This window comes from Mirounga leonina, unplaced genomic scaffold, assembly GCF_011800145.1.
Source record: "Mirounga leonina isolate KUSES-001 unplaced genomic scaffold, KU_Mleo_1.0 Mir_53, whole genome shotgun sequence".
Classification (NCBI taxonomy): domain Eukaryota; kingdom Metazoa; phylum Chordata; class Mammalia; order Carnivora; family Phocidae; genus Mirounga; species Mirounga leonina.
The window spans coordinates 67,535,499-67,553,335 of record NW_023270807.1 but is presented as its reverse complement, the minus strand read 5'-3'; the positions used below and the strand labels follow the sequence as shown (position 1 = coordinate 67,553,335).

The window sequence follows — 17,837 nt, the reverse complement described above, 5'->3', positions numbered from 1 at the left end:
ATTATTATTATTATTATTATTATTATTATTATTATTATTATTATTATAAGGCCTAGGCACCATCCCAGGCAGTATAAACCCTCTGAATGCTCTCCCATGTTCAGCTACCCATGTGTTTATACAGTTGTATGCTATAGGTCAGGTCTTCTCACATGGGCAAAAGTGTTCAATGTCATCTAAAAATTGATTATAACACCTCTCTTGCTCACACACACACATATATAAACATAAACACCATCTTCGTTTAATAAATTGTGGAGAATATTCCAAAAGAAACCAGGCGGACATTAATTTTCTCTGTGGGAAGACCACTCAGCTTTCAAAGTCTCTAAATAACACAGGTCTTAGAATCACTAAGCCAAGAGATTGCTAACCAGGAACAAAACTAAAAGTAACTCTGCTTTCATTCCTGAAATTATCTGCCTTTTAATATTATAACAAAGGTCAGTTTGGCCAGTTCCTATAGAATTTCAAGAAGAGATTTAGGGAAAATTAACAAAACGTTCTGGAGCCATGACAAAACATTTCTACGTAAGAGGAACAACATGATATAGCTCTTCCTTGAGGATACTCAAACTTCTCTTGAACCACTTAATTATTTGCCATTCTGAGAAATCCTCTAAGGTCCTGCAACACAAAGGGTCCAAGATATCCAGTGCATGTAGTAGTCGTATCAGAAGCACCCATGCCCAAGGCTTCCATTAACCTGAATGGTGCCTTTACACAAATTTAAAAATGGCGGCTCCCCTCTGGACAGATGAATTAGAAAATATAATCTTTCAGGTGTACAACGCCCAAAAGGAAAGAAGTTGGCCAGGTTTCCGCCCCACCTCATCCTCTCCACAGAGTGCTCCACGTGACCCTGTCCCTGGCTCCCTTTTTCTTCCCATCTCCCACAGTTTAAGAGACGAGCCAAATCCATTTCACACAAGGTCAGAGCCTTAGCCTGGGGAATGGGTAAGTGGATAATGACAGACTCTCTGGGTGAAGTCACCTCCTAAACTTGGCATAACATAAAGATTTCATTGAGCACAGTCCAGTCTAGGCAGTGGCTGCCTGGCCTATGTTGAAAAAGATTGGAGACCAAATCCAGCCCTAGCAGGGAGCAGTAGGTATATTAGCAGCATAAACCATTGGTTTCCAACAGCACATATGCTTCAGATTTCCTATCCTAGTCCAAACTGTTGAAATCACAAGCATTTGTGGAGCAATTAATATGAACACGGCACTGTGAGATGCTTTAGGGCAATTCTTAATCACACATTGAAATCTTCAGGGGACTTTTAAAAAAATAAATAAAAAACAAAAACAGATCCTTGTAATTTTTCTGTACATCTAAAGCTATTTTAAAATTCAGAATTTATCAAAAAAATTTTTTTTGCTATGGTTATTTGGGATTTTTTTCTGTGTTGTGTGATTTTATTTTTGTTCTTTGAATATGAATCTCTTGATTTAGCTAAGCCCTCAAGGACATAAGGGATTAACTGCTGTCATATTCAAAATGATGCATTTTTCAGGGCAAATCTTAATTTTCTTTGTCTTCTTTAGATGAAAGAGCAGCAAAAATGCCCAAAAGACTTGAACTAATATCAGTTTAGAGCACCCTTACTGAAACTTGATACGTTGGGCCAGAGGCAGGTCCTTACTATAGTTGATGATACAAGTAGATCTTCTCACGTTCTGTTTCCAGGCATCACTACCAGACTCCCTGCCACCACCAGCATGCTTTTCCCCTCCTGACACCTCCAGTCTTTGCCCCACTCATTGGGACTCACAGAAACAGACCAGAATGGTGGTCGCAGGGGCTGGGGAGCAGGGGAAATGGGGAGAGGTTATCAAAGGGTACAAACTTCCAGTTACAAGATTAATGATTAACAAGTTCTGAACATCCAATGCATGGCCCAATGATTATAGTTAATAATACTGTATTATATACTTGAAAGTTGCAGAGAGAGTACATCTTAAATGTCCTCATCACAAAAAAGAAATGGTAATTATGTGACATGACGGAGGTATTAGCTAAAGCTATGCTGGTAATCATTTTGCAATATATACACATATCAAATCACACGTTGTACACCTTAAACGTATGCAGTGTTAAATGTCAATTATTATTTCAATAAAGCGGGGGGTGGGGTAAAAGGATTCATTAATTTAAATAAGTAACTTTTAAATATAATATTTATTTTATAAAAAACACAGATTTTTTTGGTTCCTCTGTCAGAACTCCTGAATGAGAGGTTCCCCACATGTCCATGCATTGGTCAGTTAGAGATCACAGAAACCACTGTTTTGGAAGCTACTGAGATAACTAATACTAGGCCCCTTGCTATTCTTATCCATTCCTCTGATAATTAAAACCCTCTTCATGTCAAACTGCAGGATGCAACACACTCATGTGGCATCAATCTTATGTCTTATAACAAGGATATATTTTTAAATAAAATAGAGAAGTTTAAGGTACATGACACATAGGTTAATTATTGCTTTGTGAATCTTTTTCTGATATATATGTATATCCTTATATATTTACATAATTATATGTATATCTGTGTACTGCATCAGAGTTAAAACATGTATTTTTTTAAGATTTTATTTTTAAGTAACCTCTACACCCAATGTGGGGCTTGAACTTACAACCCAGAGATCAAGAGTCGCATGCTCCACTGACTGAGCCAGCCGGGTGTGCCCCAAACAAGTATTTTTTATATTTTGAAACAAAATTCAAAAACACATGAACTTAGGTGGTCTAAATTAAATGCTTCTTGCTGCAGTTTTAGCAATTTCCCCTCTCTATTGGTCCCTAATGGAAATTGAGAAAAAGGTTTCCTATCAACCACAAACTCTCCAATATAAATTAGAAATCGGTCCCCTCTCTGCCTTACTTTCTCTCACTTAGAAAGATGGAATTTCTTTGCCTTGTCTTTATGGACAAATGCCATTATTCTCTGTTCAACTTCCTCCCAATTGAATATATTAGATTTTAGTTTTCGGGTCCAAACTGGTGGTGTTTTTATACTGTGAATAGTGTCCAGTGGTTCTTTCTTTACAGAGAAAAAAGCAAGAGGAAATGGGTTTGCATAGCCGTCAGAGGGACTTCAGCCAGATAGAATGAAAAATTTCCTGGTCATCAAGATAGTACAAAGTACAATGAGTCAATGAAATGGGGGGAGGGGGTGATGTGAAATCTACTCTGTAAGTTTGTGGAAACAACCCAGATCCTTATCTGTCTGGAATTCTTTAGAAGTGAATCTGTCTGACGGGCAGGGAGTGGACTTCCAGGTCTCTAATGCCATTGCCGCCTTGCATCATTAAGACATTCTGAAGAAACATAAAATACATATTCACAACTCCAATCACATAAACCAGGAACAATCTTGCAAAGTTTCTCAACTGGAGCACAAAGGACATTGGCAGGGGGCAATTCATCATTGTGCAGGTTGACAGGTGCATCTCAAGATGGTTTAACATCACCACAACCCACTTAGCACCTCTGGGTCTAATGATTTCATCACGAGAATGAGGGAAAATAATGTGTTCCTCAGAGCTATGAGAATAAGTGAAATATAGGAACAGCACTCACACAGGACCTGACAAGTACAAGAACTCATTAACTTATCGGCCCCTCCCTTTCAAATGTTAGGATCTGAAGAGAAACCATTTTTTAAGAGCCCAAGCATGAAAGATCCATCTCTGAGAGGTTATGCTATAGCCAGTAATTTCTGAAACCGTAAGTCTTTATTTATAGGGGGCATGAAGCAATTCCTCACCCTCACCAATTGTCGTGGTTTGGTTTGGTTTGGTTTGGTTTGGTTTGGTTTGGTTAGAAAACATTAGAAAATTCCTTTCTCCTTCGCTGTTCCTGAAAATCTTCTTATTCTTCCTTATAATATTAGGACAGTGTTAAAGATGTTCCTATTCCCCTGAAAAGTTAAAAAAATAAAAAGGAGGGGAATATAACCAAAAAAATTAATATACATCACTGAATCGCAGTATAAATGGTTCATTCTAGTACATTTTGTAAAGAAATACTTAGATTGTTTAATAAGCATCTTCTCTTAATCTTGTCAGAAAAAATTGACCAAAAGAGGTCTTTTCAATAAAGACAATATTTTTGTTGTGTCTGTTTCAGAAATGTGGTGCTGGATTCTTTCTCGCCCAGTCCGGAGAATGTATGCCTTGTGGCTGCAACGGTAACTCTGATGAGTGCTTGGACGGCTCTGGATTCTGTATGGTAGGTCGGGGCACCTGTCACTTTTCATGTACTTCACTGGGCTTCTGCATCTTCAGCGGGAATCAAATACTCTTCCTGCACATCTGAGCTCCCTAGGAAAGAGCTAATCAAGCTCTCTTTTTATGCTCACCTTTTCCTGTAAGACACGTCATAGAAACTACTGGTGATTATAAGTGGCCATCAAGGCATAGGGATGACGCTGCATGTGCCCCTAGAGGGAACTGACCTAGCACCCTCGGCAGCTGGTGTCTACCATAGGGCCAAGGGTGAAGGGATTGAAAACTGTACACAGAGGAGGAAATCATCCATCCAAATTCCTCTGTAATAGTATAGTTTGCCATGTGTTTGGCTTCAATCTACATAAACCAGGAGAATAAAACAGTTGTTTCATAGCCTATTTTACAACTTAAGATAGTCGGGTCTATAGATCAAGATTTGTTTAAAAAAAAAAAAGGTTTGAACCAAATAGCTAATAAAAATGAAAACTTTGGCCTTATGGTCTTTGTAATTCTGTGTTTCAGCCCCCAGAAGACTTTTTTTCCCTTAACTGGAAAGAATTCCCCAACTAACTGTTCTTCTGTTGAAGTATCAGAGAGACTTGTGGAGGATACTGGGGAGCCTTCTAGCAAAAAGGGCTTGCCGTAACTTTTCTGTGTTCACTGAATGGACTGACAGCTTCGTGAAAATGGTTATTGAAATATTTACTACAAATGGCTTTAGTAGAAGTCCTAGGAGGCATTTCTAAAGACTTGTGCCCTATGATCATGTTTTCCTTCAAGAGCTATACCACACGGCAGGAAAATTAGATTCTTCAAGATCCTATGAGGCAGAGGAGGCTTTCCAAAACTGCAAGAGTATTTTTGCATAAACTACAAGAATTCTTAATTAAATACACCATATTTATCTGAAAATTAGTATAATTATCCCTATTAAGCAGATCATTTTGATTGTAAGTGGTCTCCAAGGTGTGCACACGGAGGTGTTATTTTACCCATTGTAGATGCATTACATTAAGGTGCAAATTAGAATATTTCATCTACTTGGAACCCAGCAGTTGCCACTTTTCTAGAGACAGAGAGAATGTAGTGGCAAACACTGGACACGGCCATCTCTTTGTAGTGTTTGTTTAGTCCTGGTGTTTCTGTCTTCCCCCTCCCCCCATCTTCTTAAATAACCATTACATCCAGGATGTCCTCTGTAGCTGTGTAGGCACACGCAGCTGCCGAAGCCTACCCTTTTCTAATGCTTCCATCTCCGGTTTCCTGTTATTTTAATCCCAGTGACATTTGAAAAGAAAATCCCATGGATGCACTTGAACTAATAATGTACATCTCTGATAATTTGACCAATTAAAGGCTCTTTGTTATCTGGTTTTTTGAAATAGAAGGCAATAGGGACTGGCAGACCCATCAGCTGCAATCAGGAAGCCACTAAGATGGAAGACTGAAATAGAAGGGCAAAAAGTCCCTCCTGGGGCATGAGTGGTGATGAGCACTGGGTATTATACACAACTAATGAATCATTGAACATTACATGAAAAATTAATGATGTACTATATGTTGGTTAATTGAACATAGTAAAAAAATTTAAATTAAATTAAATTTTTAAAAAGTCCTTCCTGCTAGTCCTTGTGAAGAGCTATGACAAAGCCACTCTTCTTACTGTGACTTTCTCAAAATAGGAACTGTTGTGGTTTTATCTATGACCTAGACATGAGTTCTGAGAGGATGGTCCTCACATGATTCCTTCATAGCTCCTGGGCATACGAAGTTCTAATAAAAGTTTGGGAATGGACTGGGGTGTAAACTCTTATGCCCACTCAAGGAAACTGCCCATCTTCCTGCAATTACTTTGTTCCACCACAGAATATTTTAAAAAGAAAGAAAGAAATAGCCATCTTACTCATCCTAATGGTGAGCCCCCCACCCCAACTCTACACAGATAGAAATAGCTTTTTTCCCTGATTGAAGTAATATATGCTCAATATAAAAAACAAACAAAACAACAATACAGCTATGTACTGTACATGAAATTCAGAGTGAAAATCACCCACAATCTTATCTCCCAGAGCTAAATATATATATGTATATTCTTATAAATTTAATTTAGAAAGACAAAAAAAGGATGTAACTTGTATTGAATTAAATGTAAGTAGTGAACAGAGAGGCTTACCAACATAGAAAGAATATTTTGTCACTTAGGTGGTAAATGTATTGCCAGTGGTGTCCCACTGTAATCAAACTCAGATTTTCCTATTTCCTTTAGCATCCCCGCTCTGGCCTCCTGGTGGAGTGGGACCGGTTATCAGTTCCTGCCCTGTAGCTCGTCCACCCAGCTCATCTGGTTCTCAGGGCACCAGAGAAGAAGCAGTGACTCGGAGGAACACTTCCTTGCAGCCGACTGTGGGCCTGGGTTTCCATCAGTTCTTATCGTTTGCCTGCCTAACTCATTTCTCCCATCTTCCACACACAGCCAAAATTAAAAGGCCTTTTATTTCATTTCAAGTTTGTTTTTATTTTGAAGGCTTATAATGCCTCCCTCCACCTTGCCCTCCCCCAGGTGTTTCTAATTCTTCCTCCATTCCAATGTCCAATTTCAATTTGACCTTATATTTTACAGATTGATTTTAAGGAACTAAGCCATTTGACAATAAAATAAAGAGTAGACAAAGTTAGGCTACCATTTTAGACATAGGAAAGAAGCTTAGAGTTGTCTTCACAAGAGGGATACTAACTCTTCAAATGCAGAAAAGTGGCTAAGTGAAAAGTGGCTTCATGAATGAAATCTAACATGTGTGGGGTGTTTCCAAAAAGCTACCTTGCATCTTATCAGAACTAGAATGCACTGGAAAGTGTTCTCAGCTGAGTCAGCCAGACAGGGCCACAAAGGCCAGGCAACTCCTGTGGACATGGCAGACTCTCTAGGAAAGCTCCAGAAGGAGGTATGAGAAAGGAATTGGGGGAAGAAACAGGTAGAAGCAGACAAATGGTTGGTAGTAGGAATGTCTGGTCCCTAATAACCCATATTTTATCCCAAGTTTATAGGTTAGGTACAGAGAATTAAGAAGAGGCCTTGACTAAGGCCAGTTCCCATCTAAAGAATCTTCTCATCATTAGGAGAAAGCCAGGAGCCCACTGACCAGAACCAGAGTGGAGAAAATCTGACTTGAAGTTTACCATAGAAACAGCTCCTCAGGTTCCTTTTGATTAAGGATTGGTTGGTCTATTGATTTCATCTAACCATTTAACAAATAAGCATTTTTTTTCTTTTTTTTGAGCTCCACCTATGTGCCAGACATTATTCTAGGATTTGGGTTAAGTGGTTTCCACTGTGTTGGGTTGAAGGACAGAAACACTACTTGAAAGTGCTTCTGGACATGACCAATATAGTAAAGGTCAAGGTATGAGGACCATGGGAGCCTCTACATGTGTTTCTCAACACAGAGAAACACATGTAGAAAATCCCTATCTGCTCAGTGACAACCAAATGAAAAATTAAAATGATTTCAGGGTCTGTCCCAGCATTGCAGGAAATTTTTTTTTCTAAATTGAATAAGAATACTCAGATTTAAAACTATTAAAAGAACAGCAAAAATATCATTGAAATCTAAAGAGACACCCATCAAGCTGTTATTTGGCTGGTGGAAACATGGATGGATTTTTATTTTCTTTTTACTTTACAGTATGCCTCCCTAAATTCTCTACAACTGCCTGTAGTAATTTTGTAGTTAAAAAGATATTGATATTCAAATGGACTTCTACCCCACCCTAAGCATAATGGAGAAAGGGAAGTAATCCAATATATTGAAAGCTAATGAATTTTTTATTACTCTCAAAGCCTAATTAAAACTTCATTCAGGAAAGCGAAGATATTACATCTCTAATTTCTGCAGACACTAGCATTTTTCCCATGCTTTTCAAACTCTATTATGTGTGTAAGACAGAAAACAACCAATGTAAGTTCCTGTAAGACTAAATATGTGTGATTAATAAACCAGCACATTCATTAATGTCCCAGAGCAAGAAAAAATGGAGTTATAGAGACTTCTTTTTCCTGTTTTACTTGTAACTGTAAAGTTGGTATCTAGATCAAGTGCATAATTCTTACATCAAAATTTTGACAATTTTCCAATATAGTGCAACTTGGAAACCCCAAAATTTTGTAAATAGGGATGGATTTGGTTCCATGCTAACTGAAGTTTTGAAACAAAGTCAGAAAATTGTATACCCGAAGAATTCAGAGTCTTCTGTTGCTTTGTGCCCAGTCATGTGAGAACATAGGAACTGAACGCGATAAGTTCCCTATACATTGCTCATGTTTCTTCTTCTAACCCTGAATGGGTTCCTCTTCTTATGCTCTCCATTTCAATTAATGACAGTATCATTTGCCAAATACTAAGATGTCCCAGATGCTTCATCAATTCCTTTTCCTCTTCCCCAACATTCAACCCCCGAGAAAGCCTCTTCTCTTCTCTGCCATCCCACTGCCTTAATTCACATCCACAGCAACCCTCCCAGACCAGAGCCATGACTTCCCAATGACTCATCATGCCCTGCTCCAGACTCTCCTTCCCCTAATCTGTCTTCCTTACCAGCAATGGAGACACCTTTCAACCTGATCAAGGCATTCTCCTTTCTAAAATCTTTTAGGGCTTTCTATTCCAGCCCCACTGAGCTGCTCACTGCCACCAAAACTAACTCTGTATGTGCAGAGTCTGTGTCTGAATTTGTGCTCCCCTGCTCTCTACCCAGGATTTCTTGCTGATCCTTCAAGGCCTAGTTCAAATGTCATCACCTGCATTAGGTCTTCTCCAACTTTCTTAGGGAAAGCCAGAACCTTTGCTTCCTCTTCACCCCATAGTAGGTGTATTCTTTATACATACCTCAGTCATAGCACTTAACACATTATATCATTGTTTGTTGGCCTCTCTGTCTCCTTCACAAGCCTGGGAGTTACTCAAAGGCAGGAACCAGGTCTTTTTCATAAAATGACACATAAATGAATCTGGTCTTCTTCATTTTAATAACAGTCACAACTCTTTGCCTGTCATGATACCAGCTGAATCCAGGCTTGTTAAATGAATGAATGAATTAGTAAAATAACAAACTAACAAATGCAAAAACCTTTAATTTTATAATTTATGAGACACTTGGGTCACTCTTCACTGCAGTAAAATGTACTGTCTCTTTATGCTAGACACTCAGGCTCAGGCCCAATGCTGAGGAACTAACAAACAGTGTTATTTATTCTAGGTGTTTCCATTTAGAGCTTGCTTCTCCAAGTATAGTCTAGACTGGCAGCACCGGTGATACTTGGGAGCTTGTTAGAAAGGCAGGTACTCAGGCCCCACCCCTGACATCCTGGATCAGAATCTGCATTTTCACAAGAACCCCAGGGCATTGGTATATACCATGAAGTTTAAGAAGCACTGATCTAGACAGACCAGAAGTTTTCAAACTTTTGGTCTCATGAGCCCTTTGCGCTCATAAGAATTATTCAAGTTGCCAAAGAGTTTTGTTTGTGGGGATTAATTATCCATATTTACTGCATTTGAAATAAAACTGTAAATAGATCTTTAAGGGGAGGGGCGTGCCTGGGTAGCGCAGTTAGTGGAACGACCTACTCTTGGTTTCAGCTCAGGTCATGATCTCAGTGTCGTGAGATCAAGCCTGGCATCGGGCTCTGCACTCAGCACAGAGTCTGCTTGAGTTTCTCTCTTCTGCTCCCCCTGCCTCTCCCCACTACCCGCCCCCACACCTCACTCTCTATAATAAATAAATAAAATCTTTTTTAAAAGGGAATTTAAAACTGAAAGTTTTTCTAGTTTTTCTTAATTTATTTGAAAATAGCAATAAACCCATTGCATATTACCATAAGTAATATGCTTTTATAAAATATAAACATACTTTACAAATTAAAAATATGGTTCATGTTTGGCTTAAGAGAAGACAGCTGGATCTCATATCTGTGGTGATATGTCCATGTCATGTAGTCCCAGAAGCCCCAGCCTTTACCTTACACACATGAGAAAATGAGAGTCCAAAAGATAAATAAAATCTTGGTATTATTAGGAGAATGGTTTTGACCTCCGTAGACATAGGAATCACAGATCTAGGTAGACTATAGTCTTGCCTAATCATGTGACAAACCACATGAAGGCCAACTTGATCCTCTTAGGCTTTCTTCCTCCATTAAACTGGTTCTGTGGCCAAGTTATCCAGACAGCATTTCTCATGTGAAGAACCACAGCTGATGCCCAAATGCCATTCCTCACACCTATCCACTTATCTGCCATCACTGTCTCCCTGTAGCTTTCTTAACTGGCCAAAGATTCAGAATGCTTTTTTGTTTTTAAATGGGGTCAGTTTTATCAAAAAATAAATTCTCCCCCCACCCTCAATGACACACTTATTTATCATTGTCATTTCTCTTTTTAGTTTTTTAAATGGCCGAACATTGAAGGTCAAGGCATATTTGCAATCCCAGAGTAAAAGTTTTCAGAGCTAGAAGAAAATTTACAGGCCATCTCAACTGGATTCTCATTTCTCAGATAGGGAATAGAAACCCAAAAAGTCAAGTGACTTGTTCAAAGTCCACCGGCTAGAAAATAGAAGCAGTAGGGCCCTTTGTCCCTGCCTCCAATGCTAACTATCTCTGCCAATCTTCCAGAATGTACATCAGTGCCTTTTAGGGAATTCCCTAACAAACCCTTGAAAGGGAGGCAGATGAGGAAAGTCGGCGTTCCCACCCTGAGCATTTAGAGGTCCAGGAGATCTGGTGGTTTTGCCCTGGAGAGTAATTTTTCCCTGTGGTTGCCATGGCAGAATTAGAGCCCTGACAAGGAGTCCAAAGCACCCAACAAGCCATAAGGAGGCAGCTCCTTTTTGCAGCTTAATAGGCATTTCAGGCAGGAAGAATGACCTAACATCTTCCAACAAGCCTATTTTCTTCTGCACAGATGGGCTTCGTCTGTCCAACGAGGACTCAGACAAATTTGACCTCAGCCTATGAGCAGCCATACCAGGTTGCTTATGGCTTAGATTCCTGGTAATTGGGCAAGGCTTGTTAGTTTTCTCTGGAATGTGAGATTGCCACTGATTTTGAGCTGATTTGCGTCCATGTTACCTTCCTCTATGTGCTCCAGACATTAATTCACCCTTTCCCACTTTTTCTTTCCTTTTTTCCCCCACAAATATTTTTTGAAGATTGACTTAGTTCTAGATACAGTGTTAAGAACTGGAGGACATATTTGTTAACAACCTGTCGTCTGTACATCATACTTTATTTTTCAGTTTCTCATTGATCTGTCAGGCACTCTGAACTGGCCTCTAAATTCTGTTCTGTTAACATAATTCTAATCAGGGGCCAAAGATTGTCCATACCTAATGGCTGACCAAATGCCCAAAGAGCGTTCAACCATGATAGCCTGTTGCCCACATTAGAACACTGCCCTTTTGATTTGAAGTCCAAACTGTTGGTAAAATAGTATGACACCTTCTAATGTAGTCATTTTATGACTCTTTGGGGAAAGGAGCCTTTTGTCTAACACATTGGAAAAGTGGTATAATATGGGAATTAACAGCCTCGTTGCTGGCGCCAGATTGCCTGAGTCTGAATCTCACTTTTGCCTCCTTCCATCTGTGTGACAATTTATTGGGCAATTTATTTAACCTCTCTGTGCCTCCATCTCTTCATATGTAAAATGGGGTAAAAACTAGTAACTTACCTTAGAATTATTATAAGAATTAAATTAGTTAACCCATGTAAAATGTTTGGAGCCTTCATTCTGTTTTGTTATTCTATTTTGAACTTCACCATAGAACACAAAGACAAAAATCAAGAGCTCAGACTTCACCTTACTACTGCTCCACCTTGCCTTCCCTTAGGTTCTTCCACAGAGCACTGTTTGAAAACAGTTGTGTCTGTTGAAGCTCTTGTGCATAGATGTTATTAAGGGAATGGATCAAACAGGAGGCTGCCTCTTGGATGACATTCTAATTCTAATGGCATAACTTTTCACTGAAAGTCCTATTCAACTTTTAGACACTCTGGTGAACGTAAAGATGAAAATATTACAGTGCTAATGGCATTGCCTTGTGCAATCCAGTTCAGTCCTGTTGGAGAAAACTCTCAGACTAGCATCACTTCCTCTTGAGAGTACCAGGCAGAAATTAATCCATGAACGTGTCACTGCTGAGTTGACTCTGTTCTACTGAGTACCTACTCTATTGGAGTTGGTGGCAGTACAGTACTAAGAGGCATAATGTAGCAGAAGGGCTGCTGAGGTTGGGAGCCGACGATAATAGTACCATGTGGGTAGTGGAATGGGGTGAAGGATCAGGGAGGGGACATCAGAAGGAATTCCTAGAGGTTTCGAGGCCTACTAGAGATCTTGAAAGATGACCAAGCTTCCTAAGCAGAAAAATCAGCCTGATGATGAATTATGCCCTCTGCATGCAAACTCCAAACTCCTTAGGCTGCTAGTGCAACACCCGGAAGTTCAGGATGAAGCCGTCCACCATTGTCCACACTTTCTAGGATTGACTGGGGCCAACATGGCTCTTTTGTGCTGACCAGTTCTGACCACACAATCAATTCCATCAGCCTGACATCCCCTTTCCTTCAAGTACTGTTTGGTTCCCAGATACGTGGTGTACAGCATTTCTTTTGTGTCTTTTTCAATTTTCCTATCTTTCACCTCACAGCACTGCCAGCGGAACACGACAGGAGAGCACTGTGAGAAATGTCTAGATGGTTATATCGGAGATTCCATCAGAGGACCACCCCGGTTTTGCCAGCCATGTCCCTGTCCCCTACCCCAAATGGCCAAGTAAGTTCTGAGAGAAGAGGTTCTCTTCGGCTGCTTATCCCCTTAATTATGTATTTTTCATTTTTACTCCATCCAGAGTTCTCAGGTTTTCCCACATTAGTGGAAAGACTGAGTACCTCATATTGAGATGAGATGGGAAAAGATATAGGAAAGTTTCTTTAGCCTAAATACACTGTCAGGGAAACATAAGCATAACAACATAAGTGGTATGGGTGATGACTCTGTTCCCAAAATATTGGGTAGCATCATAAGCCCAATGGAGTCTCTAAGGATTTTATAAGCAAGGTTAGTTTCTTGGCTATCCCTTGTCCTAGGGAGATCACAACTGGTAATGCAAACAGACTCATAATCCAGTATTTTTCGTAGCAGTGTTTCCTCTTAATCTCACAGAGTAGAGGATTTCCTACATGTGGTGGCAAACTGTTCAATCAGAATTACAACACAGATAAACAGAATTCATGCTTTAGGCCCATCAGCTCATAAAAGATTTCTAAGAAAACTAATTTTCGCTTCTGGCTATGTTTTGACCTGAGTGAGAAGTTAAAGAGAATAGACATATATCCTAATGGAAAGAGTGGAATTCTTTTCAGGCGCATAATATGTATAAATCCAATAGTCAAGTCATGACTGGCCATTTTATTATCTTAAAAATGACAGAACATAGAATTAAAATGGTGTAGTGGTCATTGGTTTTCCAAATATCAACCATTTCTCTGATTCTCTGAAGCTAAGTGAGTGTCCTACAATCACTTCATTTCTGACATTAACTAACTACCCAGAGTTAGTTAGCCCACACATTAAGTCCCACTTCAGAAACCAGCCACAAATGGGCTCCCTAGGCTACTCGCATATCTGCTCAGCTAACTATAAATTCAGGGGTTGCCTTAGGTTCAGTAATTCTCTACAATGACTCACAGAACTCAGGAAAGTGCTATACTTACAATTATAGTTTTATTCTAAAGGATATAACTCAAGCCAAATTAAAGAGATGTATAGGGCAGGGTGTGGAGGGGGAGATGGGAGGGAGTAGAGTTTCTATGCATTTCTGGGTTGTTCACCAACCCTAAAGCTCCACAAACCTCCTTTGTTGTTTAAGAACTTTATGTAGGTTTCATTACATAGTCATGATTGATTAAATCATTGGTGATTGGAACTCAATCTCTATCCCCTCTTTCCTCCCTGAGGAAGGGGATGGGGTTCAAAGTTCCAACCCTGGAACCAAGTAGTTTCCACTTCTGACAGACCAGCCCCCATCCTGAAGCTACTTAGGGGCCCATCAAGAGTCACCTCATTAACATAAACTCAAATCTGCCTGAAAGGGGCTCATTCTGAATAACAAAAGACAGTCTTATCACTCAGGAAATTCCAAGAGCTTTAGGAGCTCTGTGCCAGGAACCCGGACAAAAACCAAATATGTATTTTTTCTTATACCACAAGTAGAAAGAGTAATGGACCTAGGTTCATATCCGTGGTTTGGCACAAAATAGCTATGTGATCTCAGGCAAGATACTTTCTCTCCATGTCTCACTTTCCATGGGATTTGGGGTCAAGGAGACTAGATTCAGATCTTGGCTAATTTATTTATTCCTTTATCTACTCCGGATCTTGGGGGTTTTTTCCGTGAGTTGTTGTAAGGATCTGCCTCATAGGGTTGGACTAGGATATGTGTGTGGAGCATTTGAGTTGGTGCCTTACAGACAGAAAAGTGTATGCTGGTTACTGGCTTTATTGAACACATGCTTTGTATTTTTTCTAACACTAGTATTTTGCTTACTCTGTGTCAGGCAATGTTCTAAGTGTTTGGATGTAATATTTAGTTGATAGCTAACTTTTAAAAGGCCTGAATGTCACACAAACACACACACACACACACACACTTTCTTATAAAGAGAACAAAGATGACAACGAATTCTCCCCCTATTTTTTTCTTAATTGAACACCAATATCAACTAACATTTCACCTAAAAGCTTGTGATTTGTTCAAATCCTCTGATGAGTCTGTCAGTGAAGAAGTCAAATGTTTCACAGCCCCCATTTTTCTTTAGAAACCACTAAACCGCTTCAGTCCTTACTTTGGATTTTTCATGTCCCATGGTATCAACAATGTGTGCAAAATGGATGGTATTGAGAGGGAGAGTAGAAACCTCAAACATTAAATTTTCTGTTATATTCACCCAGGTGTGTCCTGATTTATGAGCTCCCTTTGCCTCATCTAGGTATATTCTTTAATCGTTCATTAATATTCTACTCTCAAACATTAGTTTTAACCATATCTGATGAGATGTTCAGCATACCGCTCTCTGGCCATGCTACAGTTATTTTGTTAAATATACCTACCGCCAACTTTCCAATAAGAGGTTCCCCTCATTCTCCGATATAAACGAAGATGCTATGTAGCATCATTTGCTCAAAGCAGGTTTATAAGCTCTGAGCTGCAGTTTCTTTTGAAACTAAAGATGAATTAGAAAGGCAATCCTCTAAATTGTATTGTCTGGCTTTTGCACTTTTTGCCCCATTCATGCTGATGTGGGAAACAAAGGCAAAAGAAAAAATTAAATATCCATACTACTTACAGCCCACTGACAAGTCCTTGAAACCAGAGTGACCTTCCTCTGAGAGCTCAGCTGCCTTGATGTTGACACGTTCCTAAAGGCAAACAAAATTCAGTCTTAGCTTAACATTATCCTGACCCCTCAGGATCCTGTGAATCTGCTTTAAACATACAGAAATTACTTTCGAAACTTCCTTAATCTCTACCCCCAAGATACATCTTGGCAATCATCCTCCAAGCAGATGGCCCACTGATATACATCCGAAAGGTCTCATGACTGAGGGTTTACTAAACAGTAATAAATGACCTTTTCCTAACAATAGCTAGCCCCCTCAGGGTCCTGGAAACCTTGTTTCCAAAATTCCTTGGAGGCTTGTGCTGTCCCTAACCCCCTCCCAACTTGAAAGTATATAATCAGTCAACCATCACAACCCCAGTGCCGCTCTTTCTGCCCACAGGTCCTGTCCCCGTGCTTTAATAAAACTACCTATTTGCACCAAAGACATCTCAAGAATTCTTTCTTGACCGTTCACTCCAAACCCCAGCATTTCCACATCAATATGACAAGACTTTCTTACCTAAATTTTAACTTTACTGTCTTGAGATAAGAAACTTTTGGAACCTAATTCCTATAGACTGAGAAGTTTTGTCTACATGCAATCAACAAATATTTATCAAGCACTTATTACGTGCCAGTCATATACTACTAGTTGCCAGTCACAGCAATGAACAAAACAATCAAAATGCCCTGCCTTCATTAAAATAGGTCAAAATACAGCAGCATTTTGAAGCTCCTAAAGCAAATGACTGCTTCACCTTTTCAGCTAGGTTATCCAGTATTTCAGTTGATCAAGAAGCTCTTCTGAAGGATCTTTCAAATAGATAAATAAGGGAGAAATTGCCAATTGGGTGATGAGCTTCCCTTGAAGGAGGAAACAGTTTCTATTGGATCACCATTCCCACTCATGCTCTTTGGGTGTACGAGCAGATCTGGGTTCAAAGGGCAGTTGAAGGTCTCAGGGAATGTGCTCTGCAGTTAGGTACATATTCACAGATACGGAAACTGAGGTCTCTAACAGTACACATTTAAAGTTGAAAAGCCTGCTGAAAATTGACACAAAAGAAAAATACCCCCACATATAAGTAAAGAACATTATGTGGGAGTGTGGAGGAACTAGGAGAGACCTGCTTTCTCTGAGGTGGCAACAGTCCTACTTCCTTAGTCCTCTGGGGAAAGAAACTGGCTACAAATAGGGAGGTTGAGATGGGGATATGGGGACAGGTGTAATCTGTGGTCACAGAACAGGTCAAATTTGCCTGGATCTTATAAAGTTCTAGCCTTTGATATGGCTTTATTACTGACTTAGTTAACTATTTTCAAATATCTTATCAAAAATCAAATACCCATTGCCTCTTTCAGCTTTTTAAAAATTCATATTGTTACTTTCTATAAAAATTAAAGTGCCAGGACTTTTATTTGAGCTCACAAAGTCACCTAATATGGAATCCAAATTATGCTTTGAGAGATCCTTTAGTTGAGCCTCCAGACCAGGATTTGGATTTCCAGTTACAATAGCCACATCAGAAAGTAACAAAATTATGCTTGAGGGAGGTAAGCAAGCAAACAGTGTTGAGTCTATTTTTCTTTAGGTTCCATAAAGGTTTCCAAGAACAAAAGGCTCCCTTCCACTTGGAGAGGGTTCCATGGTTGTTAATGTGGGCTGAGAAAGATTCCATGTTTTCATTTCCCTAGCCAAAAACAGACTTTACCCTAAGCAAAATATAAACAATTAATGCTGATAAAAAAACAAAAAAGGAATCTCAATGGTTGGCATTGCCTCTGAGTCTCCCTCCACTGAGCCCAATGGTCACACAGCTATTTCCAGGAACAATTTGCACAGAGTTCATTTATTTATTTTGGAGTTGGCCAGACATCCTCCCCATCTACTAGTAGCTACGGTAATCACTCCAATTAAGGAAAATGTCATCTGTTTGAAGCATCAGGACATTAGCTAAAGGCAGACGACTCCAGACACAGGCAGATGCTTCAGTCCTTCAAGCTGTGGGCAGGCTGCTGGGAGAAACATCTTCAAAGAAACATGCGTGAGGGTTTGTCCACGTTCTGGACTCTTTACTGACAGTGTTTTTTTGAAGTGGGCTAAACAATAAGAACAAGCAAAATGAAGAATAAAGGCCAAAGAAGTGTAATTTTGCTGAAATGT

The 17,837-nt window shown here is 39.6% G+C and overlaps 1 protein-coding gene across 2 annotated transcripts in view; it reads left to right on the top strand.

Annotated features, from left to right (window-relative positions):
- Positions 1 to 17,837, top strand: part of LAMA4 (laminin subunit alpha 4) — a 150,687-nt gene that overhangs the window by 31,531 nt on the left and 101,319 nt on the right. For both annotated transcript variants that reach the window (XM_034991869.1, XM_034991868.1), the window contains exons 2-3: positions 4,133 to 4,234; positions 12,940 to 13,064. In XM_034991869.1, coding sequence (XP_034847760.1) covers positions 4,133 to 4,234; positions 12,940 to 13,064 — 227 coding nt within the window. The remainder of the gene's footprint in view (positions 1 to 4,132; positions 4,235 to 12,939; positions 13,065 to 17,837) is intronic.